General features: G+C 38.6%; 1 protein-coding gene across 3 annotated transcripts in view; it reads left to right on the top strand.

Moving 5' to 3' along the window:
* PTPRN2 (protein tyrosine phosphatase receptor type N2) overlaps positions 1–21,484 on the top strand; it is a 742,556-nt gene extending 721,072 nt beyond the window's left edge. For all 3 annotated transcript variants that reach the window (XM_069958896.1, XM_069958895.1, XM_069958898.1), the window contains exons 20-23: positions 7,142–7,195; positions 8,486–8,550; positions 15,835–15,908; positions 21,119–21,484. In XM_069958896.1, the coding sequence (XP_069814997.1) occupies positions 7,142–7,195; positions 8,486–8,550; positions 15,835–15,908; positions 21,119–21,190 (265 nt within the window). In that variant the 3' untranslated portion in view covers positions 21,191–21,484. The remainder of the gene's footprint in view (positions 1–7,141; positions 7,196–8,485; positions 8,551–15,834; positions 15,909–21,118) is intronic.
* Positions 21,485–27,907: the final 6,423 nt, after the last annotated feature.

The raw sequence follows: 27,907 nt of genomic DNA, 5'->3' as shown, positions 1-27,907 counted from the left end.
ATAGGGTAGGGTCTAATTGTCCAAACAAAAAAACTAAGCCAACATAGATCATTTAATACCAGAAACAGCAGAAATGGCACCCAGGATTTGCAAATTCTCTAATGCCATCATTATTCCTTTAACTTTTTTAGTAAAATTAGATATGTGCAAACTAGAGCTTGATGCATGCCAGCTAGGCTGTGCTTTGTTCCTAGATAACAGTGACATATTCTGTTTTTCATTAAAATTTTAATTGATTTGAAATTTCAAAAATTTAAAAATGTTTTTCATGCTGTTAAATTTCAAATGTAATTGTACCGAAATGTGAAATCAATGCAAATTGTGATGTGAGTTTTTGTAAATTTCTTGTCTTTGTGTAAAGCAAAGTTTACTTGATGGGAAGGAAATAAAAATTGTAACCTATATAGAAACCTCACAACAAAGGTCACCTTGGCATCTGCTTTGTACTGTTAAACAGAGCTAATATAGACCTGTTTGGTAATCGTTGTGCGAAAAAGCAAACTAAAGAGCTACAATTGCTTGCATCACCCTTAGGATAAAAACGCCAAATAATAATAATAATCATAAGAAATAAAAAAAAGAAAAAAAGAAAAAAACATTTTATTTTTTCTTGCTGTACACACATTGGCATTTACTAACAACCGCTCATTTTGAAAATGGTTAAATTCTTATTTTGCCAGCTAATTCGCAGTTGCCAGTGTCATTTTTGTGATGTTGCAGCTAGTAATATGAGCCCAGTTGCATAGTCACAAAAGTGATCATTGGAAACTGTCACTCTGCTGCGGGGACAATATGGAAGCCCCTTTTCTGTGCCTCTAACGACCTTTGACCTTTGCTTGCTGACGGTTTGCATGACGAGTTTCTTTTCATTCATTGAACCAAGGGTTTGGTTTGTATCACTAATCATTCTCTCCCCCTTTCTCTCTCTCTCCTTCTCTCTGGCGTGTGTATACACATTAATAATACATGTTCTGCGGTGAACGGCCGGCTTGTGGTTATCATTTTTGCACTGACAGAATGAAATGCTTGGTTATAGATTTATTTAGGCTGGTGCAATTAACCCTTAATATTATTTTTTGGAATTCATGACAAAGCATCAAAGCATTGACCTAAAGTCATGTTCACACCAAATGCTAAGGTGATTGTACATCATATATTATATAACATATGACATTACATACACCTATATGTAATGGTCACATATGTGTTGTAATAATGATTTTAAAAAAAATGTTGTATTACCTGTTCATTTTGATAAAAATTGTGTTTATGTTCTCCTGTTGTATGTAAAAATTTTATATTTTATGTAGATAGATATTTCTATGGCTTCATTTAATCTGCTTAATTGCTTATTTTTCTGAGTTTTAAGTATATTTTTCTGTAGAATAATGCAAAAAGAAGTTGTTTTGGACAAAAATTCATGGAAATGCAAATATATTTTATTATGATACAAATGATTTTCTAATAAGGAGTTTTGATGGTGTAGCGATTGGTCTGGGTTCACACATAGTTTTTTGTTCAATATTTTTAGCAAAAAGCAGTGCTGGGTCCAAAGAACTGGATCCAGTCTTTCATAGCCAAAGTCAATGGTGAATTCAAAAAGAAAAGGAAATATGGTGGAAGGACCTATACTTCTCTATCCCTTTAGATCCCATTTTGGATTTGGCTGAAAAACTGCATCAAAAACTGACATCAGCCTTCGGCCACCTTCTCCCATGTCTAGGAACGCACACCCCATGCCTTCTCCAATAGCTGTGTGATGTTGCAGATCAATCCCAATAGCATTGTGTGGCTGTTGGTGAACACGCATGGTTTTAGCTGCATGCGTTAATCAGCATATGGGAAGGCAGCCTTATAGATTTCTGTTTTTGCTGCCTCCACAGAAAAAAAAAATGTGTTGTAGTAATAGGTGGCATGTCTGTTTTTGGATTTGAAATTCTGGATTGATGGAATGGATTTCTGCTTATAAAAGATCATTCTGTCACCATGGAGACCCCAACTGCTTGATATTTTTCCGATCATTTATACTATTGATTAGAGTGCAATAGTGTTAAGCGGAGATGCCGAACTGTTCGGATTTGGCATTGTTGCCGAATCCGAACTGTTTGGCATCTCCACTCAACACTAGTCTGCAACCAACTTTAGTGTTATTTATTTCATTGTGTACAATTCTGTGTGCAAAATATTTGGCTATGGATCTGCTTTAAAGCAGACCTCACTGCCAGAAAACTAGTCCATGGCTAGATAGGGCTAGTCATCTTTATTCCTAGCATAACTTTTTTTAAAAAATCTCAATAGTCCTTTCTAACACAAGGGTATCAGCCTTTTTGTTATTATGTAAATGAGGCTTATGTGCCCAGGGGGCATTCTGCAGCATGGCAAGAGTCAAGGTAAGTCCATCCCATGCCGCCTTTATCACCACCCCTCAGCCTGCTTGCATTAACCTACCCGGTTCGACTGATAGCCACTAGATAAAGAGAATATGGGCTGGACTTGCCTGGGCTCATGCTATCATGTGGAATGCCCACTGGGCTCATGCTATCATGTGGAATGCCCACTGGGCTCATGCTATCATGTGGAATGCCCACTGGGCTCATGCTATCATGTGGAATTCCCACTAAGCTTCATATATACATATTAAAAAAAGGCTTACTATTTCCATATGCTTTTCCGATGATAAGATATAAGATATGCTCAGAATAGTGTGTGCATAGTGCTGGTTTAGTGCCTGTTTATCCCAAACAATGGCGCACCCAGCCAACCGGTTAAGCAGGAAACTATAACTTAACCCTGTTCTTTTTAATAGAACTATCTTGCAGTTTCGCACATAACCAAGTGGCCAGGGTAGTGCTGAGCCGAAGAAAAACTGTGAAGGGGACACAGCATTACACTGTCATTGTGTCTCCTTCATTTCCGAATGACTGTAATGTCATGGCGTATCCTAGTAATATGCCCTCACTTTATAAAATGAGAATACACCTCTAAGCATCATGTCTAATCAATAGCAAGTTGTCTCTTTTTCCTATATGTGGATTGAAAAAAAATCAATGGATGACATCAGCTGCTTTTGGAAATGTTTTTTCTAGTTTTAGTGTTTGGAGCTTAAATTTACAATTTTACATGTTAAAAGGCGATTTTCCTTTCTCAAATAAAAAAAAAAACTTGGTAATAGTGTTGTTGTAGTAATACTACCGATATTGTATATAGACTGACAACATGATACACTATGCATCCAGAGATATTTTATTGATAAGCTTATCGGTCTTTGGGAAATAAGTGCAATAATTTTTTCATATTGTTCCTAATTTAAAAAATACTGGATATTAAACCCCCACCCCTTTAGCATTAGGAACTGACCACCATTTTTTCCTGCATAGAAGAGGTTGGAAGTGGTGGTTGTGTATCAGCACTGGGCACCTCCTAACATTGTCACCACAGTAGCACAGAGATCCAGCTTAGTTACTCTGGTGGTGGCGTCATTTGTTAGGCCACCATCCAGACTCATTCCAGAGATGCCTAGAAAGCGTCATCCTCAATCTAAAGGACTCTCACGAGTAATTGCAATGGGGAGCTCATCAGAGATTCCGTTTAATTATTAAATACATTGTAAATTTTAATTAATCATTTTCTATAAATTATGGATTAAAAAGCCTAAATTACCATAAATTTATAGTAAGAGCTGAGTCCTAAAGTACAAAAAAAGATGCTATTACTATTATACTATAATACTATTATTTAAACATTTTCAGGAGATAATATATTGAACCTGGCTAATACCAAAGATTTGATAAGATTAGTCAGGCTATTTAGAAAGAGGGGTTTGGATTAGTGAAGCTTCCAGCAAAGTTTTCCTAAGGCCCCGTTCGCTTGGCTTGGATTTGGACATGGAATCAAGTCCACATCAGTGTTACTTCTGTCCGCAAACACAAGTCTTTAAGATGTTGGGGAAAAATTAACATGAAACATTGGGCCCCTTCATGCATTGCCTTTTCTCAATGATATCATTGATAACATCAAAATCTGGGTGAATTCTGCTTCAAAATCCTAAAGATTTTGAAAAACATATATTTTTTTTAAATACACAAATTCCTCATGGTTTCAGCATTTTGTTTTTCAACATGAAAATCAGCCCTAAAATTTTCTTACTAAGTGGGAAATAAATTAAAAAATCCGTCTGGTGGTAAAACTCCATCCATCCTAGTCTAAAGCCTTACACCTAGTATGTAGTTACCTTGATTGTGTAGGAAAAGCCTCCTAGTCCTAGTGCAATACTAGTTCATACTTATTGATGTATATAGTCTACTATATTATTTATTGGATTGATTTCAATTTTGCACTTCTGTTACATTCTGCATTCATTCATTACATTCTGCTATGATAGCAGCTTACATGTACACTCGGCTGGGTTGATCATTTTCCTGTGGCGTGATGTCATTCCTGTGCTACGGCACCATTCAAATCCTGCTGGCGCCCACGTGACCTCTTTTCAGGCTGGCCAACAGCAAAGGAGTCAGAGTCTTTAATGCATCTCTTAGAGCACTCTCATAGAGACATGTCGAAGACCCTGACTTCCTGTCTTCAAAAGCCCTAGAGGAAGAAAAGGGGTCAGAAGAAACGTGACATCAGCACCAGTGGGATCTGAACGGCATCGGAGTACTGGAATGACGCCATGCTGTAGGAAAACGATCATCAAGTGTATAGCCTGTAGCAGAGGAGGGCCAGTAAAAGAAAAAGGACTGCTACTTTAAAATGTAGGTTTACCTTTGGGACCCTTCAACAACATTGTAGATTAATGCCTCAAAAGGAGTTCCCTGTGTCTTTATTACCATTACTGCATATGGGATCATTAACAGAAAACAACAGGGAAAATGGGGGAAATTCAGTAGATATAGGATGAAAAATGTGAAAATGCACTTAAAGCCTAAAATCAATGGGCCTATACTGTAACAATTACTATTAGAAGGCAGCACATGGAAACCACATGGCCTTAAAGTGGTTGTCTGGAGTCTTGTTTGTTTATTTTTTTAAAGGGTTAGAAAAATAAAGAGCTGTACTCACCTACCTGATCCCCCATCACTCGTATTCAGATGGTCCTTATTGATCTCAACTTCCTGGTTTTCATCTCAACATAAGGAAATCCTTGCTCAGCCAATCATTGGCTGAAGCACAGTAGGTCACCACTGCAGCCAGTAATTGGCCCAGAGGGCATTTCTTGAATGTTGAGAGATGACTTCGAAACAGTGATCAATGAAGATTGGCAGTTGGGTATTGTATTGGTGATTACAGCTTTTTTAAAACCCAACTTCAACCAAAACACTGGACGGCCCCTTTAATTGTGCACCTTGCAAAGGGAATGATTCCCATATTTAATATATTCTTATTGTAAGACTGCTTGATAAATTTACCCCACTAGACTATGACCACCATCATAACTTCTTTTTAAAATTTTATAATTTTTTTTCCACTGAACTTTTTAAGACATTTTTCAAGCCAATTAGAAAGTTCACATTTCCTCCTAGTTCACTTTGGCAAGAGATCCATGTTCACTAGCACATTTACATGTATTTTACATAACTATAACAAGCAGAAATCCACCTGATTTTAAAATTGACAATGTTTCCGTCAATAGTAGACACAGTGTTATCTAATGTATCCCCTACAATTATTTCATTTACCATTCACCACTTGTCCACGCTTTCACAAAAGATATAATAACTACGGAATTCGTCTTGCCGGACGGTATTGAGAATATCATGATATCCGCTCATTAAATTTCTTCTGACTGCACAGTGGGTCTCGCCCAACAATCCGTCCGGCTCTGTCATATCAATGATAAAGCAGTCAGACACATTTTATTTTCTTTTAGCTCCAAACTATAGAAAATAAAGATCGAGATCTCTGTGTTCCCAACCTGCGCTTTATTTGTGTGAGCTTACAACGGGCTTCTCAGCAATTCACCAGACACAGACCATTATTTCTTGTAGCCGGCAAATTAGTATTTCCACAGTTCCCCCGCACACAAATAGAAAAGTCTGGGAAGCTGATTTGTCGAGATAACTAAACAGCTACATACGTTTTTATTTTTATTCTTAAAAAAAAAAAAAAAAAAGATTGCGGACAGATTAACTTTAACAATAAGTAAAAGATTTAGGCTGTCAAACAATATTTTAAGTATATTTTTTCAATATAGAGTGGAGTATTTCACACACTCAGTGGAATATTAAAGGATAAAATAAAGACAAACACATGTATAATATGTATATATATATATATATATATATATATATTTTTTTTAATAAAAATGTATAATTTTATCGCAGCCTCATAGACAATTTTTTCCATCAATGTAGTGTGGGGAAAAAAATCTTATATTTATTTCTTCCTATTTTATCTGATTTTATCTATTTCCCCTTCACTCCCCATCATATTTTATCTCTGGCTTTCAAATTTTTATAAGTGTTTTCAACAATTTTTGCCAATTGTATTTTACATAAGTTTTTGTATGTTTAGTCTTTTATACAACTCTTACTATTATTTCCTTTGTCTTGGTTATCTTGGCTGATAGAGATGGAAATTTTGTGAAAGAAAGAAAAACAATGCCTTAAAAATTCTCCAAAATGATTAGCTCCTGTTCTTGGGGGTAGAACAATGAATGCACTAAACATTTCTTTTATGCGTCAAATAATACACTGTGTTATCTAACAAAGCAAATATACAATCTATGTCATAAAATATGATTATGAATCAGTTGATTGCTTTTAACAATTAAATGTATTACTTGGTAAAGATGTATGAAATGTGAAAATGTATAACAAAAGTGTGAAGATTGTTCTCCCACACATCTGCATCATTACTCGAAGATTAAAGAGTGTCCTTGTGTAGGTGTAATCCATTATTTTCCATTTATTTAGATTTTTTTCAAATGTTGGGATAGATTTCAAGGAGGTTTTAAGTGATGATTTTTCTTATTGTTTGGCAAACATCAACTTTTACAACAACAAAAAATGACAACTTATTAACTTAAGTTTTTCATTTGTCTTTGTATTTGCTTTTTGTATTCTATAGGCATTGTTGGATGTTTATTGAAATTGTCGTCAATGGAGATGACAAGGGTTAATAAGTTTTGTCTTCTTTGTTATAGGAAAGTTAACAAGTGTTACAAGGGGCGTTCCTGTCCTGTAATAGTCCACTGCAGGTAAGTATTGTTATGCGAGACAGTCAAGGTTTCAAAAGAGTTAGGCCTCATGCACATGGAGACTTTAGGGAGCTCCTACATCCTGCAGGTCCATAACGCAGAACCATAGGCACTCCATATGCCGCAATATGGAGTGCCTATGGTAATAATAATCTCCCCTAGAGGCAATAGGTATAAGGGTTTTCTACAAATGTCTTTCTAAATAAAAAAAAAACTGCAGGAAAAACAACATGAATATTTTTGCTTTTTTTTTTTTTTTTTGCTGCATTTTTTAAATTCTTTACTAGAAATCCATGACGTCAGGAAAACACAGAAATGTATGAACTATTAATGTACATCATGGAGTTTGTGGTTTTTCACAGCAAAAAAAAAAAAAGTGCCATGAAAATAGTGTGAAAAAATGTGTGAAGGAAATTTAAGAGAGAATACCTCTGTTAGCCAGCCGGGGATGGAGCGTGGCACTCTCTTAATTCCTCCATATGACATCAGAGGTGAACTAAGGCTCTTTTTGTGGACTGTATTGCAAGCTTTGTACAGTTAGGAGGTTGTACATAATACGGTCAAGTATGCGAGGCCTAAAATTTGTTGGGGTACCAAGACAAGTAAATTACTGTATAATAAGCTCTTAAATTTTTATGTATACCAAATTTTATAGGTACTAGCGTATATTATTTTTATACTGTATCTGCAAATGATGTTACTGGCTACTAAAAATGTACAAATTAGTCCATTAATGTTTTTTTTTTAAGGGTTAAATCAAAATATTAACTCTAGTTTTGCCTAGTTAGGTCATTATATTTCGAACACCTTATTATTTGATAGGAAACCTATCTCTATTTAGGTTGCATTTACCCCCCCTGGGTGCATGTACATCGAGCACAGTGCCTCAATTCACAAGTGAAAGGAATTAATTCCTCCAGAAACCCCTCCGCCGCTGCTGCCGCTTTTAATAGTGTCTCGCTACACATTCTTCAGGAGTTTATTTATTTACATTGTAACCGGAATCCACCCTTTAAGAACATGTTTTTTTTTATGATTTTCTTTCTTTTCGTCATAGAAACCAGCTATATGGAACAATGGCTAATCCCAAGTGAACAGCTTGTGTTGATTAAAGGCTTTTTGGCTTTTTTGTATTTTATGCTTTTATGTTCCCACCCCCTCTTTTTAAAGCTCCTTTTGCTCAGCTTCGCCCATACTTTATTAACAATAAAATTAATAGAGGAGCAACGCCCCTTTGACTTCCTTGCTTTTCACCTTGAAATGCTAACAAAATTCTCTTGTTATTCACAGCGACGGTGCAGGGAGAAGTGGGACCTATATCCTGATTGACATGGTACTCAATAAAATGGCTAAAGGTGAGCTTCAATAGACCTACCACCTTGTTTCTGTTATATGTATGCAGTTGCCATGGCAACGGTGCACAGTGTTCAGCGGTGGGCCTTATAATGCAGATGAACAGATTTCCCCTTTTTTAAGGGATTTCACAGGGGTTGGTGTTGAATGGGCTAGAATGTGTTGCCTGAATGTGTTTAGGTTATGATAACATAATTTACTGTGGAAATACAAATTATATTGTAATGTAATGTGGTTTAGTATAGCAACCCATAAGCGCAAATAACCATAGACAGAAAATTGAAAAATATCAAAGTAAAAGGAACTCTCTAGGCAGGCAGTCAAAAATGACTAGGAAAAAACTGTTTTATATTGCCAAAACTGTGTTGGGCCATGTTCACATGGCATAAGACTCCGGCCGGGTCACAGAACCATCATCCCAGCCGCTACTGCAGTACTGGCCGGATGATCTTGACTTCTGATGAATTGGGATGCGGATGCATCCGTGCGCGCCCGCATCCCAATTCGCCACTGCACACAATGGAGCGTGCAGCTGAAGCCACACGCTCCATTGTGTGCACTGACAGGTTTTCTGTGGCCGCTAGCTGCCACAGAAAACGTACATGTCAGTTTTTTGCAGCGCCGCTAGTGATCCTGGACTGAGTGTATACTATGGGGGAGATTTATCAAACATGGTGAGCAACCAGATTCCAACTTTAAATTTTCAAACAGTCTGTGAGGAATGAAAGGTGGAATCTGATTGGTTGCTCGGGGCAACTGAGCCAGTTTCACTTTACACCATGTTTGATAAATCTCCCCCTATGTGTATACGCTCCGGCTGGGATTCCTTTAGCATGCAGGACAATGTAGGTTTAGTAGTAATCACGGCTGTTGTTGCAAATTACTACTTTACTTACGTTGTGTGAACATAGCCTTATATATACTACAGGGCTAAAGGGGGGCTCTACATGACACAAATAAAAATAGAATATCTCTGTGTCATGCTCCTCTCCCTCAGGAGCTCAGATGCTTTTCTAGTAGATTATATCTTAAATAGAAAAGGCCATAGAAATAGTCAGATAAAAAGACCCTCCCCCATCTATTTTTACACACAGTTTATACAATGAGAGGCATAATCAAAAAGTGGGTTAAAGCCGTATTTCAGTTTTCAAAAACTAGATAAAAATATGGCACAAACAGTTCTGATTGTACCCCTTATTTTTTCAATCATCAAAGTATGTATTTAAAGGAGAACTCCGAAAAGTATAAATCCGAGGGGGGAGGTACATAATAGGCTACCTACAGTATATCCAATTTGGGCAAATCAAAACATGCCATGCATATACAGTATGCACTTGGATAAAAAAAAATAACTTCATCTTAGAAATAAGTTAAAAAAAAAAGTGTAATTTTTGTTCATTTTACAAAATTCCATTGACTTTATGCAGGACAGTGCAAGAATGCCAATTTCCCAATGAGTACTTTTAATACTTTTTTGAGAAATGCCCCCCAAAAAAACCCTTTATAATTTTTTTTTCTAGCCGGCCCCTTAAATAGCTCAGGAAGGACAAAGGCATAAACTTGTCCATTACCAGCGAATAAAATTATTGACTGTAAAATGCTAAAGGCCGTAACAATGGACGCTGCAACATCTTTTAAACATTAGCCAAATTAGTTTCAGGCCCATTGTGACAAAATGTGGTGGAGAAAAAAAAAAAAGACAAGACTTACAATGTATACTATTTCTATCTATACAAAAGTAAATGAGTGGGATTTTTCTAGCTTCAGTCTTTCAGTCACTTAGGTTGACTTTGTTGCATGAACACTAAAGAATGTCATTTATTGACTCCATTCTAGCATGTAATGTCAAATTCCATTTTAAGTGTGTGCTTAGTCTTGCACAATAGAAGACAAGTCATGTGAAACTGGCCAAAGAAAGGAGTCACAGGGCTTTCTCAGATTGGTGACCGCCATTTTGTGTTTGACCTACTCCCCTCTGCCAATGGGGTGTGCAATTTGCAATCCGCTGACCTGTTGCTTAGGCTGTAGTTTAACTGAAAGATCAAAGGGCAACGCGGGCATTTCAACCCTGCTGAGGTGGGCCTTTCCCAGGCTGTCACACTGTGAGGCAGCCAAAGGTTTTGTTCTGACAGGAATCTAGGCCCGGTCTGTGAGGCCTATGTCTTCTTTGTCTGGCCTGAGAAGTTTGAGGCCCAGGTTCAGAATCTAGTGTTCATCAAAATGATCAAAGGCCTCGAAGCCTTGGACATGAAATCTTTCTTTCCATTTCCTTTTCTTAAAGAATGAATTGTACAAGTACCAAAGAATGCCATTTTCCAAAGCTTTTATATTAAGTGCGAGCTCTAACTTCAGAGTCCTTCAGTTGTACACATAAAAATGTAAGTGCATTTTCAATCTGGGCCCAGCTGCAGGACTTGCATCTATGAGTATTTCTTTAAGGGGAAAAAAAAAATAGAAGCCTTTACGGATTAAGGCCTTCAATCTTTGAAAGTGAGGTCAGGATAAAAAAAAAAAAAAAAGAAGAAGAAGAAAAAAAGAAAGAAAACTAGAATGATTTGTGTCTTTGTTCTACTTCTAAGTATATTGGGAGTCGGACAATAATGTGTTTAAAATCAAAGTGATAGTGGGAAAAACAGCAGTGCAGTGGGAAAGGAGAAAGTCTTTACCATGACCTTGTACTAGTGCTGCACTGAACAAAAAGTCTCTCTCTCTCTCTCTCTCTCTCTATATATATATATATATATATATATATATATATATGGACAACACAACTCTTAAGTGTCTGGCAGTCTTGCAGCTTTATAGAATCACAACTATTAACAGTTCTTACTCAGCTTGGAGGTCTTGCCCACTGCTGGAGTCCCCACCAGGTTGAGTGGTAACAAAATAAGTTCAGGTTATGCGCTCGAACCCTACAGTGCCACCATGGGTCACTAAGAGGCCACCACCTACCACACAAATTGGCACCAGTCACTTTGCAGAGATATGCAACCGCCTCCGTAGGTCCTAGTGACCAATAAACCACAACCTTTAACAGGCTCATAGTCCATGGCAGTGAATCTTTTGCAGCTCATACTTGAGTGTGAATCAGAGAGCAAGGAAAATCAATGTTCTACAACTTGTCACTCATCTTCTACACCCATAATGATTGTTTTTTAGTGCTAGCACTCTAGCAGGAGGGAAGGGGGGATACAATAGAGACTTGTCACCTCCTGGGGTCACCATGCACTCATTTTGTTAATCGGTTCCAATGAGGGGGATGGGTGTCTCCAGGAGGAAGTTACAGAGAACTGATGAAGCATCCAGCAATAGTGTCACTGGTTTATTCTATAGCTGGAGAGAGGACATGGTTCAGTATGCTCAAAGGGAGGGATGTAAACCTTTCTAGTAACTGTGACTCATACCTGCAGCAGATCCCACAGTCTCACACATAGTCCTGGCTGCAGTTCCCACCTACCCTTGTCTCTCCTGCCTTTATATCCATCCTCCTCTCGTGACTGGCAGAAACATTGTGATACTCTAGGCAATGTTCTACTGGCATTTATGTGGTTCTTACTTTGAGACTTTCCACCTAAATATTGTTGCGGCCCAACATGTGCACACACAGCCAGAGCTTCATTCATCCTCTGTAGACCTTCAGAACATTGCTATAAACATGGAATAGCTTTGGTTCTTCAGATAACCTCTTTAACCCTTTGAGGACCAGGCCCAAAATGACCCAGTGGACCGCGCAAATTTTGATCTTAGTGCTTTCGTTTTTCCCTCCTCCCCTTCTAAGAGCTCTAGCACTCTCAGTTTTCTATCTACAGGCCATGTAAGTGCTTGTTTTTTACAGGAATAGTTGTACTTTGTAATGGCGTCATTCATTTTACCATAACATGTATGATGGAATTCCAAATATATTATTTATGAAGATATAAATAGGTGAAATCGTAAATAAGAATGCAATATGGTATCGTTTGGGGGGTTCCTGTGTCTACGTAATGCACTATATGGTAACAGCGACATGACACTATTATTCTATAGGTCAGTCCGAACACAACCATATGCAGGTTACACAGATTCTCTAATGTTATATATATTTTTTTTTATGAAATCCTTTTTTTTGGCAATTAAATATTAATAAAATGGGCCTATTGTGACGCTTATAACGGTTTTATTTTTTCACTTATGGGGCTGTATGGGGTGTCATTTTTTCCGCCATGATCTCTAGTTTTTATTAATACCATATTTGTGAAGATCGGACGTTTTGATCACTTTTTATTGATTTTTTTTAATATATAATGTAACATAAAATCGGTAATCTGCGCACTTTTTCCCCTCTTTTCGTGTACGCCGTTCACCGTTCGCAATGACGCTTGTTATATTTTAATAGATCGGACAATTACACACGCTACGGTATTTTATATGTTTATCTATTTATTTATTTTTATATGTTTTATTTATATAATGGGAAAGGGGGGTGATTTAGACTTTTATTGGGGGAGGGGTTTTGGGGTAGTGTGTTAGTGTTTTGAACTTTTTTTTTTTACACATTTGAAGTCCCTTTGGGGGACTTCTACATACAGTACTTTGATTTTTACACTGACCATTGCTATGCCATAGGCATAGCATTGATCAGTGTTATCGGCGCTCTGCTCATTGAGCCTGCCTGTGCAGGCTCAGTGTAGCAGATCGCCGATCGGACCGCATGGAGGCAGGTAAGAGACCTCCAGCAGTCCGTTTCAACGATCGGGACCCCCGCAGGTACACTGCGGGGGTCCCGATCGGTAAGTGACAGGGGACTCCCCCTGTCACTTACACTTAAACGCTGCGGTCGCGCGGCGTTTAAGGGGTTAATGACACGCTGCAGCGCGATCGCTGCAGCGTGTCATTACCGGTGAGGTCCCGGCTGCTCACTGCAGCCGGCCCCCACCTCCTATGAAGCGCGCTCCGCTCCGGAGCGCGCTTCATAGCGGGAATACCACCCATGACGTAAGGTTACGTCATGGGTCGTCTGGGGACAGACTTCCATGACGTAACCCTACGTCCAGGGTCGTCTAGGGGTTAACCTCTAAAAGATCTACTATGAAAATATTGATGTCAGATACCACAGGCCACCTTTAGGGTTCTTGTGAAGTCAAGATCTTACATAGTAACATAGTTAATAAGGTTGAAAAAAGACTAGAGTCCATCAGGCTCAACCTACAGAAACCCTACTGTGTTGATCCAGAGGAAGGCAAAATCCATTAGGAGGCCAATTGTCCCATCACAGGGAGAACAATTCCTTTCTGGCTCAAAATGGCAATTAGAATAATCCCTGGATCATTGTTCCTTCACATAAAATCTAGTGCCCATAACTTATAATATTATATTTTTCAAGAAAAGCATCCAGGCTTCCCTTGAATTTATTAAATGGATTAGCCATGACAACATGGCCAACATGACCTTTATGGGTCAAAGCTATTTTAGAGATAAAAGAGTGACCTTTGCAATACTTGCCATGGGGCAATTGCTTACCAGATAGATAGAGAGGTAGAGAGATAGATCCAGTATGGAGCATATAATTTTAAGTAGCCGAAACATGCCCAATACATCCATTATCTTACAGTGGTTGTCACCACTTTTCCATCCATTGAGCTGGAAATAACTCAGTAAAGATATACATGTGTGGTCTTCAAAAAGTATCATGATCCTGATTTCAAGTCAATCTATTTTTCCATACCATAACTGGAATATTATGTTTGTTCAACTTGTCCACAGCAATTTTCTGAAGAATAAATATTTATAGCTGATGTCAATTTTCAAGGCCTCTTTCACGTTAGGTGATTTTTCTGGGCCGCAAAACCACCCGCTATTTTTTTTTTGTGTGATCCATGGAAATCATCCGTATTTGCAACCATAATTGCATTTGTTTCCATATCGGTAAAATGCGAACCGTACTAGCTTAGATTTGATCCATGTTTTTAAAAAATATATATCCCATAGACTTTGGGTTATCAGTACCGCAATGACAGTCCGCACTAGGACATGTCTTTTTTTTTTTTTCAGAACTGATTACGAATCAAAATTAAAACAGACCGTGTGAATAGCCCAATATAAATCAATGTGCTCTAAGTAGAACCGTGATTATGGATCCACAATTATGGACAACTTTACGGGACGTGTCAATAAGGCCTTAGGCCTTGTCTACACCTCTGTAATTTTGGTCCGCAATTGTGGATCTGAAAGTGCAGACTGTATAGGATGCATTAAAGTCTACAGGCCAGTGCACACCAATGAATGCCATTGTCCAAGAATTTGCCTTAATCCCTTTCACAAGTGCATGGACCGTGCATTACGTCCTTGCACACAGATGTATAGAGGAAACCTTAGAAATCAGTAAGGGTTTATAATTGACTTTTAATCCAGGTAATTATGATATATTATAAATAGAGATGAGCGAACCGGGTTCAGGTTCGAGTCCATCCGAACCCAAACGATCGGCATTTGATTAGCGGGGGCTGCTGAACTTGGATAAAGCTCTAAGGTTGCCTGGAAAACATGGATACAGCCAATGACTATATCCATGTTTTCCACATAGCCTTAGGGCTTTATCCAACTTCAGCAGCCACCGCTAATCAAATGCCGAACGCTCGGGTTCGGATTGACTCGAGCATACATATAATGTAGTAAAGGGAATAAAGGACATTAGGCTTATAGATAATAGGGAGGAAGGTTTTCCTTTTCTTAGTCTACACCCTTTATCTAGTGTTAGGTAATGGCTGTCATTACCAAATTATTATTTTTTTTTTCATGTTACGAATATGGATAATGTCCCTTTTTCTCATCATTTATCAGACGTCCTTAGGATTTATATAGTGTTAGGTAATGGCTGTTATTACCAAATGAGTGTTTTATATGTTACAAAATCTCTTTTTTGCTAATGTTTCATCAAACATCCTTAACGCTTTAGGAAATAAAGAACATGTCTCAATACTCACTCACATTTAAAGTCTGCAACATTGCCTTTATTTCAGTAGACAGTAATGGTCTTAATGCGGGAGATGGTAGTGCGGCAACACACAATAGGCAGACTTCTCTCAAGAGTCCTCCTTTTTTTTCCCTGTGTTGATGATAATCAAAGCTATACTCCTCTTTTTCTGTATGAACATCACAATTGCATCTGTCTGGCATGTCCACTGAGGCATGAATTAATATTTTTCAATTGGTCTGTTGTCCGAGGGGAACTGACTAGGGAGAGATTGACAGATGCAACTTGAATTATCTTGTGCTTAGAACTCAGCCCAATTTCTGGTTTGTTGCAGGTGCTAAAGAGATTGATATTGCTGCTACCCTGGAGCACTTGAGAGACCAGCGACCAGGAATGGTGCAGACAAAGGTACTGTCAATAACACCAGGGGGATAAAAGTATATTAAAGATTCTTCAGTAATTGTTCCTATGTTAAAGAGAAAACAGAATCTGACCTAGTTTAGCGCACATGACTGGCTGGGTTACTTTGCATATATTTCAAGTGAGCGGGTCTAAAGATGTATCTTTTTTTCTCTGTTTACATGAATTCTCCCGAGGGTCGAGGTAGAAATCCATAACAATTAATATGAAATAACATACAAAAAGGAAACAATAACCTTCTCTGAGCTAATCAGGAGCGTCGATCAAGGTCTAATATACAGGATGTACTCTCGGCTAGAGAGGAAATTAGAATCCGCTATTTTTAATTCAGGGTATCTCAGCTCCCATCCTGTATCATCTGCACAGGCAACGTGGTTCGTAATGAAAAAAAACCTCAACATTGTTGTCAATTTCCCAACCTCGAGGAAATCGTAATTAAATACACTTTTAGAGGACTAAGAATCGGATTTCAGACTTCTCATCTGTATGGAGAAGATAGAATATATAATCTTGGAAGAGCTCAAGACACTTAGAGATTTGGACGGTTTAAGGTTTCGGACATTTTAGAACATTTGCGAAATAGAGAATTTAGAAATTTCCAACTAAAATAAATGTGAGCGAAGGTGAGACACACGATCAATGAAAGCTCAGAGAAGATCAATAGAACAATATTAACATCTATTTAAATCAGGGACGGGGAACCTACGGCCCTTCAGCTGTTGTAAAATTACAATTCCCATCATGCCTGGATAGCTAAAACTGTGGCTATAAAAAGTGTAGTTTTGTTAAAGCTAGAGGACCGCAGGTTCCCCATCCCTTATAATTTGTATGGTGGAAGAGGGATAAGATGTTATTCTTGAATTGATATGAAAAGGTTGAATTTTTTAAATAATAAAATATGAGTGAAATTTATGGACAAGGCTCCTGCACATTGGCACTGAGCCTATATATCAATGCATGGAGGCCATATGGTTTCTTAGTAAGGAGCCATAGAGACTCTGTTGGACACCATATGTATGTAGATATTCTCCCCTAGAAGCATTGCTCTGTACATATGTAGTCTAATGGAATATGCCACAATTTTGGCATGAATTCATGTCTTATCAAACGAAAGGCTGCAATATATCCCACCGTAATATACAATATGTATAAAGTTACATCATGGGTGCATCCCTGAAGATGCCAGTCAGGCTACCCTCCTCCTACTCTTTATTTGGACAGCTAAATGATCAGAATTTACATTTTGAAGATAGTCAGTTTTAGTCTCTCTCCTGGGATCACTCCGGAGGAGTCGTATTGTTGACAGTCACCAGACAGACATTTTATGGCAGAGCCCCACGCATTTTATTGCATAATATATGTCACATTGTCATCAGTTCCACCCGCTTTTGAGGGAGCTCAGAAGGAGAAGAAGAAGGAGGTAGATGCATCTCTGCTTTAGGAAGATACTAATATTAAAGCGACAGTGCAGCTAGGTACATCACTTCCCCCCCCCACATGAACAGACCGGTGCTGCGCTGGTGCGGGGATGCTGGTGCAGTGGTCCTTTTTTTGAACTGCTGTCAAGTTCACTTGCATAATGCTGGTCTATTACCGAGCACAGGCTGGGCATGAAGCACTGGGGGCGGGCCTGCCGGCCCACAGTGTGATGGTCTCCCCTCTGTGAAGCAGCTCCATTGATTGTAATGGAGCCGCATCAAAGAGAGGGGGTTTCGTCACACTGGGAGCTGGCAGCCCAGCCCCCAGTGCTTTGTGCCCAGCTGATGCTCGGTAATAGACCACGGCCATGCACGGGAAACCGTCAGTGGTTCAAAGAAAAAAAAGCCCACAGCACCAGCGCCGGTCTGTACATGTAAAAAATAAATATGTGACGTACCTAGTTGTACATTTGCTTTAATATTGCTAATAGGTATAGTGTTCAGAAATTAACTGTGACAATACTGTATCTAGCTGAGGTATCTAGTAAATAGATTCCTACGTTGACTCCCATAAGTTTGCATGTGTCCCCTATAGGCTTTCTGTATATAGTATTCATTTAGCACATATCGTTTTTAAAGTATCCAAAGTATGAAATATCATAGTCTACTACGCCATTCCATACTTACTGTATTGCCATAAAGTGGCAAATACGAGCCAAAAAGTCAATCGTTTGGCCTCCATCTGACAATAGATTCCTATGAACGCATTTATGTATTTATGTTGTAATATTTTTTTTCTGTGGGGGAAAAACATGATGTGAAGAGAGACCATAGTTGCATTCCTATAACCTGAGGGTATAACAATAGTTGAGTGACGCAAATACCCATTGGTCCTACTTCACATGACTGTAAAGTTCTTGATATACAGAATATACTGTACATTATAGACACTAGATTAATTTTGTGTAGACATCAATCTGTGCTGGGAGATTTCAGCTCATGGGTAGGGAAAATTGCGCAAAAATACTGTTAGGAGGTGTAATACTGCTGAAATGTGAAATAGTCACATATATAGTCAACAAGTATATAATATAAACTATATGTATATAACTATAAATTCTTTTTATTGATGAACTTGTTGAAAAAAGAAAATTGGTTTCAAAATGATTACTAGGTTAGCAAATATTTGTATTACTGCCAATAGGAAATTGTCTGTTGATCAGTATACATAGAAGAACATGTTGACCTGGGATAACCATAGATGAGATAGAGCGCCATAGTAAAACTTGAAATCAGGCCACACCACACTGAGGCAGTGGATCTGTGGTTTTCCAGGAATAGAAAAACATAGCCACTTTCTTCCAGAAACAGCGCCACTTTTGTCTTCAGTTTGTGTTTGGTATTGCAGCTCAATCCCAATAAAGTGACTGGAGCTGAGTTGTAGTACCACGCACACCAAGGACAGGGGTAGCTCTGTTTTTTGAAAAAAGCAACCATGGTTTTCTAGTCCTGGATAAAGTATTGCTGTACCCCCTGACTCCCGCAGTCCCACAATAGCTACCTGCTCTGTCTCTACAGTAAATACACCCCGCATGATGACAGTCACCTGCAGAGGAAAAAAATTAATACATCCTATAAATATTCTAGCTAATAAATTTTCATTTGTTGGACGTGATGATGTTGTCACCGTACAGGCACGGATGATTAAAGCGAATAGAAAACGTGAAATGACAACCCATTTAATAACTTGACCCAAATACATTTTTGACCTTTTGTTAATGATTTCGAAAATATTCTAATTTTTTTTCTTTATGATGAATTTTCTGTTAATTAACAATACAAAAAAAATTGTGAAAAGGAAGCAAAAAAGCCAATTAAATCTAAATATTCTGTAAATAAGCTGCGTGCGGCCGCCCTGTCGCTGGCTACGTGGTAATCACATTTCCATTCTGTTTCCAGACAGTTACACTGCCCAAATCTTTCGTAGAAATGCCTGGTAAATTATAAGTATCTGATTACTTGCCAGGGCCGTGTGCTCTCAGGAGAATTAGACTTGATGGATTTAAACAAACCGCACTATTTGCCGACAGAATACAAATAAGAAATTGTAGGCTTTTTGATTATTTTAAGTCTTAGGATTAAAAATCAGGTTAGAAATGCCAATTAGAAGAAGTCCCCAGGCAAACAGCCACCCAAATTACTACACCAATAACGTAATGTTCACAGCCGGTGTAAACTATTGTTATTATTTTCAAGGATTGCGATGGATTCCCACTGCAATATTTCTCTTCGATATAAAAAAAAATGAACAAAAATGGCCTACTGTGTATTGTACGGGCAATTACGGTTATTGGCGCGTTGTAGGGTAAACTCCCCAGGCTTTACACAATTGTAGTCTCCCTCTCCTACTGATATAATGGTCTCTCCTGACTCTCTAAAGCAGTATTCCCCAATTGTTCGCTCTCCAGCTGTTAAAAAAATTTCCCATCAATCCTTGCTAGTCAAAGGTTTTCCAAATTCCTACTGTACCTTTTTCAGAGAACACACTTATTGTCCTGACCCTCTAAGTCCATGCTACCCAACTTGTGCCACCCCAGCTATAGCAAAACTACAAAACTTTCCTATTATGTCCTGACAGTTGATGGTTTGGCACAGCAAGCTGGGTTAGGAATTGGTTGGTGAACAGTAGAGAACAGAAAAGATAGGCAATGAAAGGTTGTTCATACACCATAGACGTGTGTTGGTTCAATTTGTTGGAATTGACGAACTATTTATTGCTTATGGGGGTCTCTCAACATAGGATCGGGCAGTAGATTTGTTAAAAGAGGAAGCAGATGGATGCAGGTTTAAAAACAAAATAGAAGAATATGTGGACATTGAGAATTTTGCTGCCTAATTTATGTTGCTTTAGGAAGTAGTATTATGCATGGACTGAGAATGAATAGACTTTCATCTGCAAGGTTACATAAAGAAAGATGTAGCTTTTGCTATAATGCTAATAATAAAAGCATCCAAGAAGAAAAAAGGTGCAGCACTCACCATAAATTTTTCAAATGCTTTATTTTTTACCCATGGCGAACGCCCTAAGGTCTCCATCCACAACCAAGTGTAAGTAATAATAACATCGCTAGCAATGCGCGGTCGGTGCCCAACTATTTTAGGTCACAAGCTAAACCAACGATCAGGTGATGATTGTTTCTTCGGCTGATCGGCTGATCACTAAACAGTCCGAATCGGCCCGATTTGTCCTATTATTGCTCCATGTAATAGGGGGGACTGTTTCCATTGATATAAAGCTGGCTACATGCTAATTAGCAGAATTGTCCAACTGGCTAATGTGAATGAGGTAAACCTGACTGTCCTTACTCATCTCCCCAAGGGGAAAAGAAGGATCGGACATACTCCATGAAAAGTGAGGGGAGGCTGGGGAGATAGCTATTGTCCGAATGAAGGCTTATCTGACAGCTGTGACATGTGTACGGACAGCTTTGGAGTGACTTCAAAACATTTCTGATGTATTTCTGAAAATATAGTTATGCAGAACTACAGCATGAAGGATTTATCATGAATGCAAATCATGCGCGGATCTCCGCTCTTCTGTCGAGAATGTATTGTCTTATGCATAATGAATGGCTTCTCTGCAATCATCGGGAGTCCTGCAATATCTACTTGTTGATTGAAGAACATATTGTGATGATTAGGATTCTCTTTCGTGGCTCTAGAAAAACTACAACTACAACGGCTTGTTTTACTGATTTTATTTTCTTTTTCCTTTTCTAGGAGCAATTTGAGTTTGCATTGACGGCCGTGGCAGAGGAAGTTAACGCAATACTAAAGGCCCTTCCACAATAAGTGTTTGGCATATCTAAGGAATACCCGGGGGATCCTTCCCTCAACCCCCTTCTCCTATCAATCTCTTTAAACGTTGTTGGAAATTGTGACCTGGTGTGTGTCATGTATAGTAACCGCACAGAGACAGGTGCCCACTTTCTTGTCCCCTGCTGGGAGAGCCATTTGCTCCCAGCAGCCCAATGATAGTATATAGGGAAACACAACTTTCCTGGTCAGAAAATTGCTTATGTCTTTTTCTTTTCGCTTGAGAAAAATAAAACGTCTTTTTTTCCTTTGTTTCTTGCTTGAACATCACCATTGTTATTGTTTATTGTCTCTTATTAAATCCTACGTTTTTCCTTTGGCCCATACCTCATACTGGTAGAATAAGAGTGCTGTGATTCATTGCAAGCTATCACATATCCAGTTCCATTATTGCCTTTACCGGTCGTCTTTAAACTGTGACCTTTCCGTTTGTTGTGAAACTAAAACTACAAAGAATGCGGCATTGTGCATTGACCAATAAAACTGGTATTTTATTTCCAAAATGACAATGAACAAAAACCATCACTTCTGTCTGACATGGTGAATTTCTTAGCCATAGCATATTCATAGTGTAGAATATCGAAAAGATTTTAGTGGTTTATTATACTATGACTACGTACTTTCGAAACACTTTAGTAGAAATGACGGTTTTATCCAATGTTATTTCAGCAATGATTAAAAGAAAGGCTAGGACATACTGGGAACTCTTGTTTTTACAGCCAGTGGTCAGAGGTTGAAGACCATTGGCTTATACAGTTCTGTTAAAGGAACTCTGCTACATAATGTAGAAAATGTAGTCCAACAAGTAGCATGTTATAGAGCAGGAGGAGTTGAGAAGATTGATATATAGTTTTGTGGGGAAATATTCTGTTTATTTTGTCATTTATTACTCTAAACTCTTCTGGGCTTAGGAGTCCAGTGGGTGGTCTTAATCAGTGACAGTTATTTCTGTATGTACACTCGCTGATTAGCACCGCCCTCTCAATCAGGGACTTAAATTAATAACAGAAAAGTTAAAGTCAATATTTATCCACAAAAATATATATAGCAATCTGCTCAGCCCCTCCTATCTATTAAATGTTGTCTATAAATTCAATAGATTTTATAATAGGATAGGTTGCCTTTAAATAAGCTTCAGTCATCAATAAGTTGGTTGTTAAACTATCTGGTGTCTAGGTATACAGCTTTAGAAAATAATATTAAAGAATTTTAAGAATAGTTAACATTTTTATTGTACTAAAGTACAATTCCAGCCAAGAGTGAAAAACATCGACCTGTTCAGGGTCATGGCAATGGGGAAAAAATATTTGACGAAAATACTGGTTGCTATAGAAAAGTTACCCATAGCAACCTAATCAATATGGGCAACTTTATTTTTTCTTTGTTCCAGTTTGATATATATGCCCGAAGTCATTGCCTAAAGTACAAAGAATTTAGAAAATCAGTATATGATGGAAATTAAATAAATATGCTATTAAATATTTTGCATTTAAGTTTCGTATAACAAAAATATTGGCTGGAGTTGCCCTTTAATTTATTTTAATAAATTGTGCATTTATTGTTAGTTTTATTTCACAGAATATATGAAATTAAACAAATATATAACACATATAACATACAAATTCATACTGTACAAAGTCAAATCTTTTATTAAATGGGTGTCTATATATATCCAGGTTTAGCCTTACCATACGTTATACTTTATACTAAATTATTTTTATTATACAAAAAGAAAATCTGAAATTAACATGCACAGTAAGGAGGTCACTATAAATTATTACACACATAGGGTATGTACTAGTGTGGACAGTCCAAAGTCCAAAAATAATAGTAGATAATATGGTGATGAGTTTCCTGTTTGCACAATCCATTTTAGTTACATAGTTTAAATTGTAAACTGTGAGGGAGCCTGTAAACAAGTGTTTAACTACCCTGTAGCACCCCCACAGGAGAATTAAAGTATTACACAATTCACAATTAAATAAATTGGTCCTACCTTTTCTGCTTTCCTCTACTCCTCTTCTTCTGTCTGCCCATCTGTGATACTTCTGCAGATGACAGTAGGGCAGGAGCATGCTGCGGGTAGCGATCAATAGCTGCACGATGCTACTGATGTTGAGCAGCTATGGGACATTGCATGCTCCAGAAACCCACGCCCACAAAATGCTTCCGCATCCTTTTCATCTGCAGAACTATCAGCACGGATGGACAGACGGGAAGAGAAGCGCTGGAGAGCAGAAAACGTAGGACCTTTCCTGCTCTCTGGATATCCCCTTTAAGGGGCTGTGTAAACAGGAGATGTGCGGCTGATAACAATAAATGTTAATGGCCCCACAATTCCTTACAGAGAGATACAATTTATAGCTTCTTGCTTTCAGATTTCCCTGATAAAGTCTATTTTATAACCTAGAAAACCAAGGGCTCTGCCACAGAAAAAGTCACCAGTTTTATCAATGGCACATGGGTATTTCAGGACAGGGAGCGGTGAAAAGTTTTTTATCATGGTCCAGAATTTACTGAGATTACAGGAACATGGAAAATTCACCGGAGTAACTCTGACAATGTAGCAACACAATGTTTATAACCAAATCATACAAATTCCATATATCAATAGTATATCATAACATGAAGGCTTTTGTTTTGTTTTTTTTAAATCTCTCACCATATAGGTTGAAGTTTAGGTATTGCTTTAACTTCTGATATACTAATATATGTTAGCTAGGGGTACAGGTATGCTTAGATCAGGGGTGTCAAGCCTATGGCCCTCCAGCTGTTGCAAAACATCAATTCCCATCATGCCTGGACAGCCAAATCCAAGGCTTTGGCTGTCCATGCATGATAGGAATTGTAGTTTTGCAATAGCTGAAGGGACACAGTTTGAGATCCATGGTTTAGATGGTTCAGGATTAGAGATGAGCGCAACTCGAGCACGCTGGAGTCCGATCGTTCAGCATTTGAGTACTGGTAGCTGAAGAAGTTGGATGCAGCCCTTAACAAGTCTGGGAAAACATAGATACAGCCTATAGTCTATGGCTTTATCCATGTTTTCCAGGACTCCCTATGGTCGCATCCAACTTCTTCAGCCACGGAGTACTCAAATGCCCAACAAACTAACTCGATCATGCTGAAGTTACACTCATCTCTATTCTGGATGCTACATTAGCAAGAAAGATACCATATAGTTTGGTATTACAATGGACATAGGAATAAAAAGTTTGTGACCCTTTCTCATCACTGCATATAACTGTGGCTTGGTTGGGCAGGATTAGTTTTGTCTAGAGAGCTGTTGTGTGTTGATAGAAGCTTCTTTAGATTGGACAGCAGAACAGTGAGGACAATATAACAGTTATTCTTATTAAAAACTATCCCCATTGATCCATAGCGCTTAGAATATGCTGTTAGCATGGAGGTCATCATATGCTTGCGTGGTTGGGACTGTGAAAGTTAAGCTATGTGACTGTTCACACCTAAGTAGATTGAGCTCTGCCCGTAAATCTCCGAGCCTTGACAGTACATTACCGGTGATGGAATTACATCTGAAAATCAGCCGGTGAACGCCACTGTTAAAATCTGCCTCTCATACCGTGGAAGCATTACACTGTGTTATGGTCATACTAATCGGATTAGGGGACTTCTTGTGGACCAATTAGAGCTGACATTCATTGTAAACTACCGCAGCATTTCATCTTTACATCTGTCCTATGGGATTCCAGCTTGCACATTTTTTGTCAGCGAGCAGAATATTTACAAGTCCGCGCTATAAAAAGAGGCGATTTTCTGCCGGGATTGAACATAACTAATGCTGCATATATTTATTCTGATTTATTTCGGAGCAGCTAAGTTATTGTTCTACATGGATTCTGAAAACCCATTCACTATGAATAGTTTGTGTCGCTTATTGCCCTTAAAATCAGCAAGGAACCTTATTTTTAGCCATTTAGGATAACCTATGCGAAGTAATAGGTTGTGTTTCCCATAGCTCCCTATCATTCTAGAAAATGACATCACTCTCTGCAGTGAGCATCAGCACCCTACACATACTCAATAAGACTATGAAATGACCACCTTATTACTTATCTACCATCTTATTCTCAAAATTCTTCTAAAACGAGAAAGAACATATGAAGAATGTGCTATTTATGCAACATGTGAGACCACGTTCACACTACGTATTTTTACATTAAACAACGGCTGTTGTTGCAGGTTGCAACAACAGCCGTTGTGTAATGACAGTGCATAATTACATTACACTGTATGGAATTACGGGCGTAGTGTATACACTCTCAGTGAATAGCGGGCGCACAAGATAGCCTTTTCTCACAATGTAAAGTACGGCTCACGGACGTACTTTACATTGTTCTCTATGGCTAATTGGAGTGCAGGCAGACCCTAATGTACCCGCATTGCAATTAAAATAAAGTGATGTTCACCTGGCCGGTGCTGCAGTATCGGCTGGGTGAACATCTGAGACATCAGCCGTTGTTTGACACATCAAACAATAGCCGTGTCAAACAACGACCGATGTTCATACAGAATGTGAACGTGGCCTAAGCGTGCATTAACTTTGCGAAGGTTAAACCTACACTTAAATGTTATGTTTATGGCAGATACACACAGTACCTATACATACTGCTCAACCCAATGCCCAAGATTTTTTTTACCACGTACTATAATGCTATGTATAATGAACCATATAAACATTTTTCTTACTTTGTAAATTATCCTTATTCAAAGCACATACTTTGTAAATAAGTGTCAAGTGGGTGGGGCCATATATCTCCCATGGGGCAGTACAGGATGTTGTGATCAAGGAGCAAGCACAAGCCCACCCCTCTATCAGTCATATACATGGTGGTCCAAAAGAAGGGGGAGATTTATCAAACACTGACTCAGTTGCCCCTAGTAACCAATCAGATTCCACTCGTCATTCCTCACAGACTCTTTGGAAAATGAAAGGTGGAATCTGATTGGTTGCTAGGGGCAACTGAGCCAGTTTCACTTTACACCATGTTTGATATCTGCCCCCCTTCGTAACCCTATTACACATAATGTCCACCTACATTTGGACCACCCTGTACTTAACTTCCCTTTAGTGAGTGTTATTGCACATATCCTCCCCCATGTGCCGCCCCTGTGCATTCTGGGACATGCATGACAGCATTCTATAGCAACGGCAAGCAAAAGGTTAATTTAACCATGAGATACTATAGGTATAAAAAATCTCAGTATGCCGCAATACATGTCATACCGTTACATGGGACATATCAGAGTAATCATATGATAATCGGAATTCCCTTTATAATACTCTGCACATTGAGCTATATGATTCTATGAGCTTTACCATTGTTCCCACAGTTCTCTTCTCATAAGAAGCAATCATTCATCTTCACAACCATGAAAAATGTTATATTCGTTTCACTGCCAACAAGTGTAGTTACTGATCAGAGATTGAAGAATGGGGCTTTGCTGTTTAATTATTTTTTCCCTTTCAATATAAACAGCTGTTCTATTTTTATTCAATGGTAATAAATGATATCTGGCTATCTTTGGAGACAATCTTATAATTATCCTATAACATGTATCTATAGATCCGTTACAGCCTGTAGAATACTCCTGCGGTACAGAGATGATGTTTTATAGCACCCCCTGCTGGATCAGTGTCTGCAAAAAACCTACTTTAATGATTTATGTTACACCAGATACTGTATAGTACTAAAAATGGGGGGGAGGGAGGAACTGTCCCGCTGTATTATAGGTGCTTAGCCACTACACTGTAGGTTCTCAGATAGGCTGTGACTCCATATAGGCTGTGACTTCTGATTAGTGTTGAGCAAATCTGCCAAACTTTCAGCTTCGTCAATGTTCTCCAAACCCAAAGGCTCAGCGTTTCAGGGGTAGAGGAGTTGGATGCTACCCTAGGGCTCCCAGGAAAACATGGGCACAGCCTATGCCCATGTTCACACAACGTAAGTTCCGTACTAATCACGGCCGTTGTTGCAGAACGGCCATGATTGGTACAGAACTTATGTTGTGCTGCAGGGCGAGGGAATCCCGGACGGAGTGTATACACATAGTATATACTCTGGCTGGGATCCCTAGCAGCGCCGTAAAAACTGACATGTCAGTTTTCTGCGGCCCCTATTTATTGAATAGCGGCCGCAGAAAACCTTGTCAGTGCACACTATGGAGAGAGTGGCAATGGGGAGTTCTGATGCGGGCACGCATGGATGTGCCCACATCAGAATTCTGCGGTGCTAAAGATCATCCCGCCAGATCTTTTCTGAGAATCTTACAAGGTCTGAACATGGCCTATGGCTATATACATGTTTTCCAGGATGCCATTGGGCAGCATCCAACAACTCTAGCCACCGGGAATCATATGCCGAATGGTCAGGTTTGAAGAACATCGCCAAACCCGAACAATTTAGGAAGATCGCTCAACACTACTCCTGATCACTATAAGTGAACTAATCTAATATGCTTACAAAATTACCCAACTTTATACATGAGCTGTATACTATGGCAAGAGGTCAACGATAAATGCACATTCTTTTAATCAATTAAATAATTAATTACAATGTAAGAATCCATGATGTAATGGTAAAAGCCCCTGCATCTCTAATGGGGTTCATGAAGAGAGACGCTCCATCTTTCGTACAAATCTAATAGAGTTGAGTAAGCTTTGAGCATGCT

Source organism: Dendropsophus ebraccatus, chromosome 2 (assembly GCF_027789765.1).
Source record: "Dendropsophus ebraccatus isolate aDenEbr1 chromosome 2, aDenEbr1.pat, whole genome shotgun sequence".
Classification (NCBI taxonomy): domain Eukaryota; kingdom Metazoa; phylum Chordata; class Amphibia; order Anura; family Hylidae; genus Dendropsophus; species Dendropsophus ebraccatus.
The sequence above is the reverse complement of the archived record's forward strand: the minus strand, read 5'-3'. Positions and strand labels throughout refer to the sequence as shown.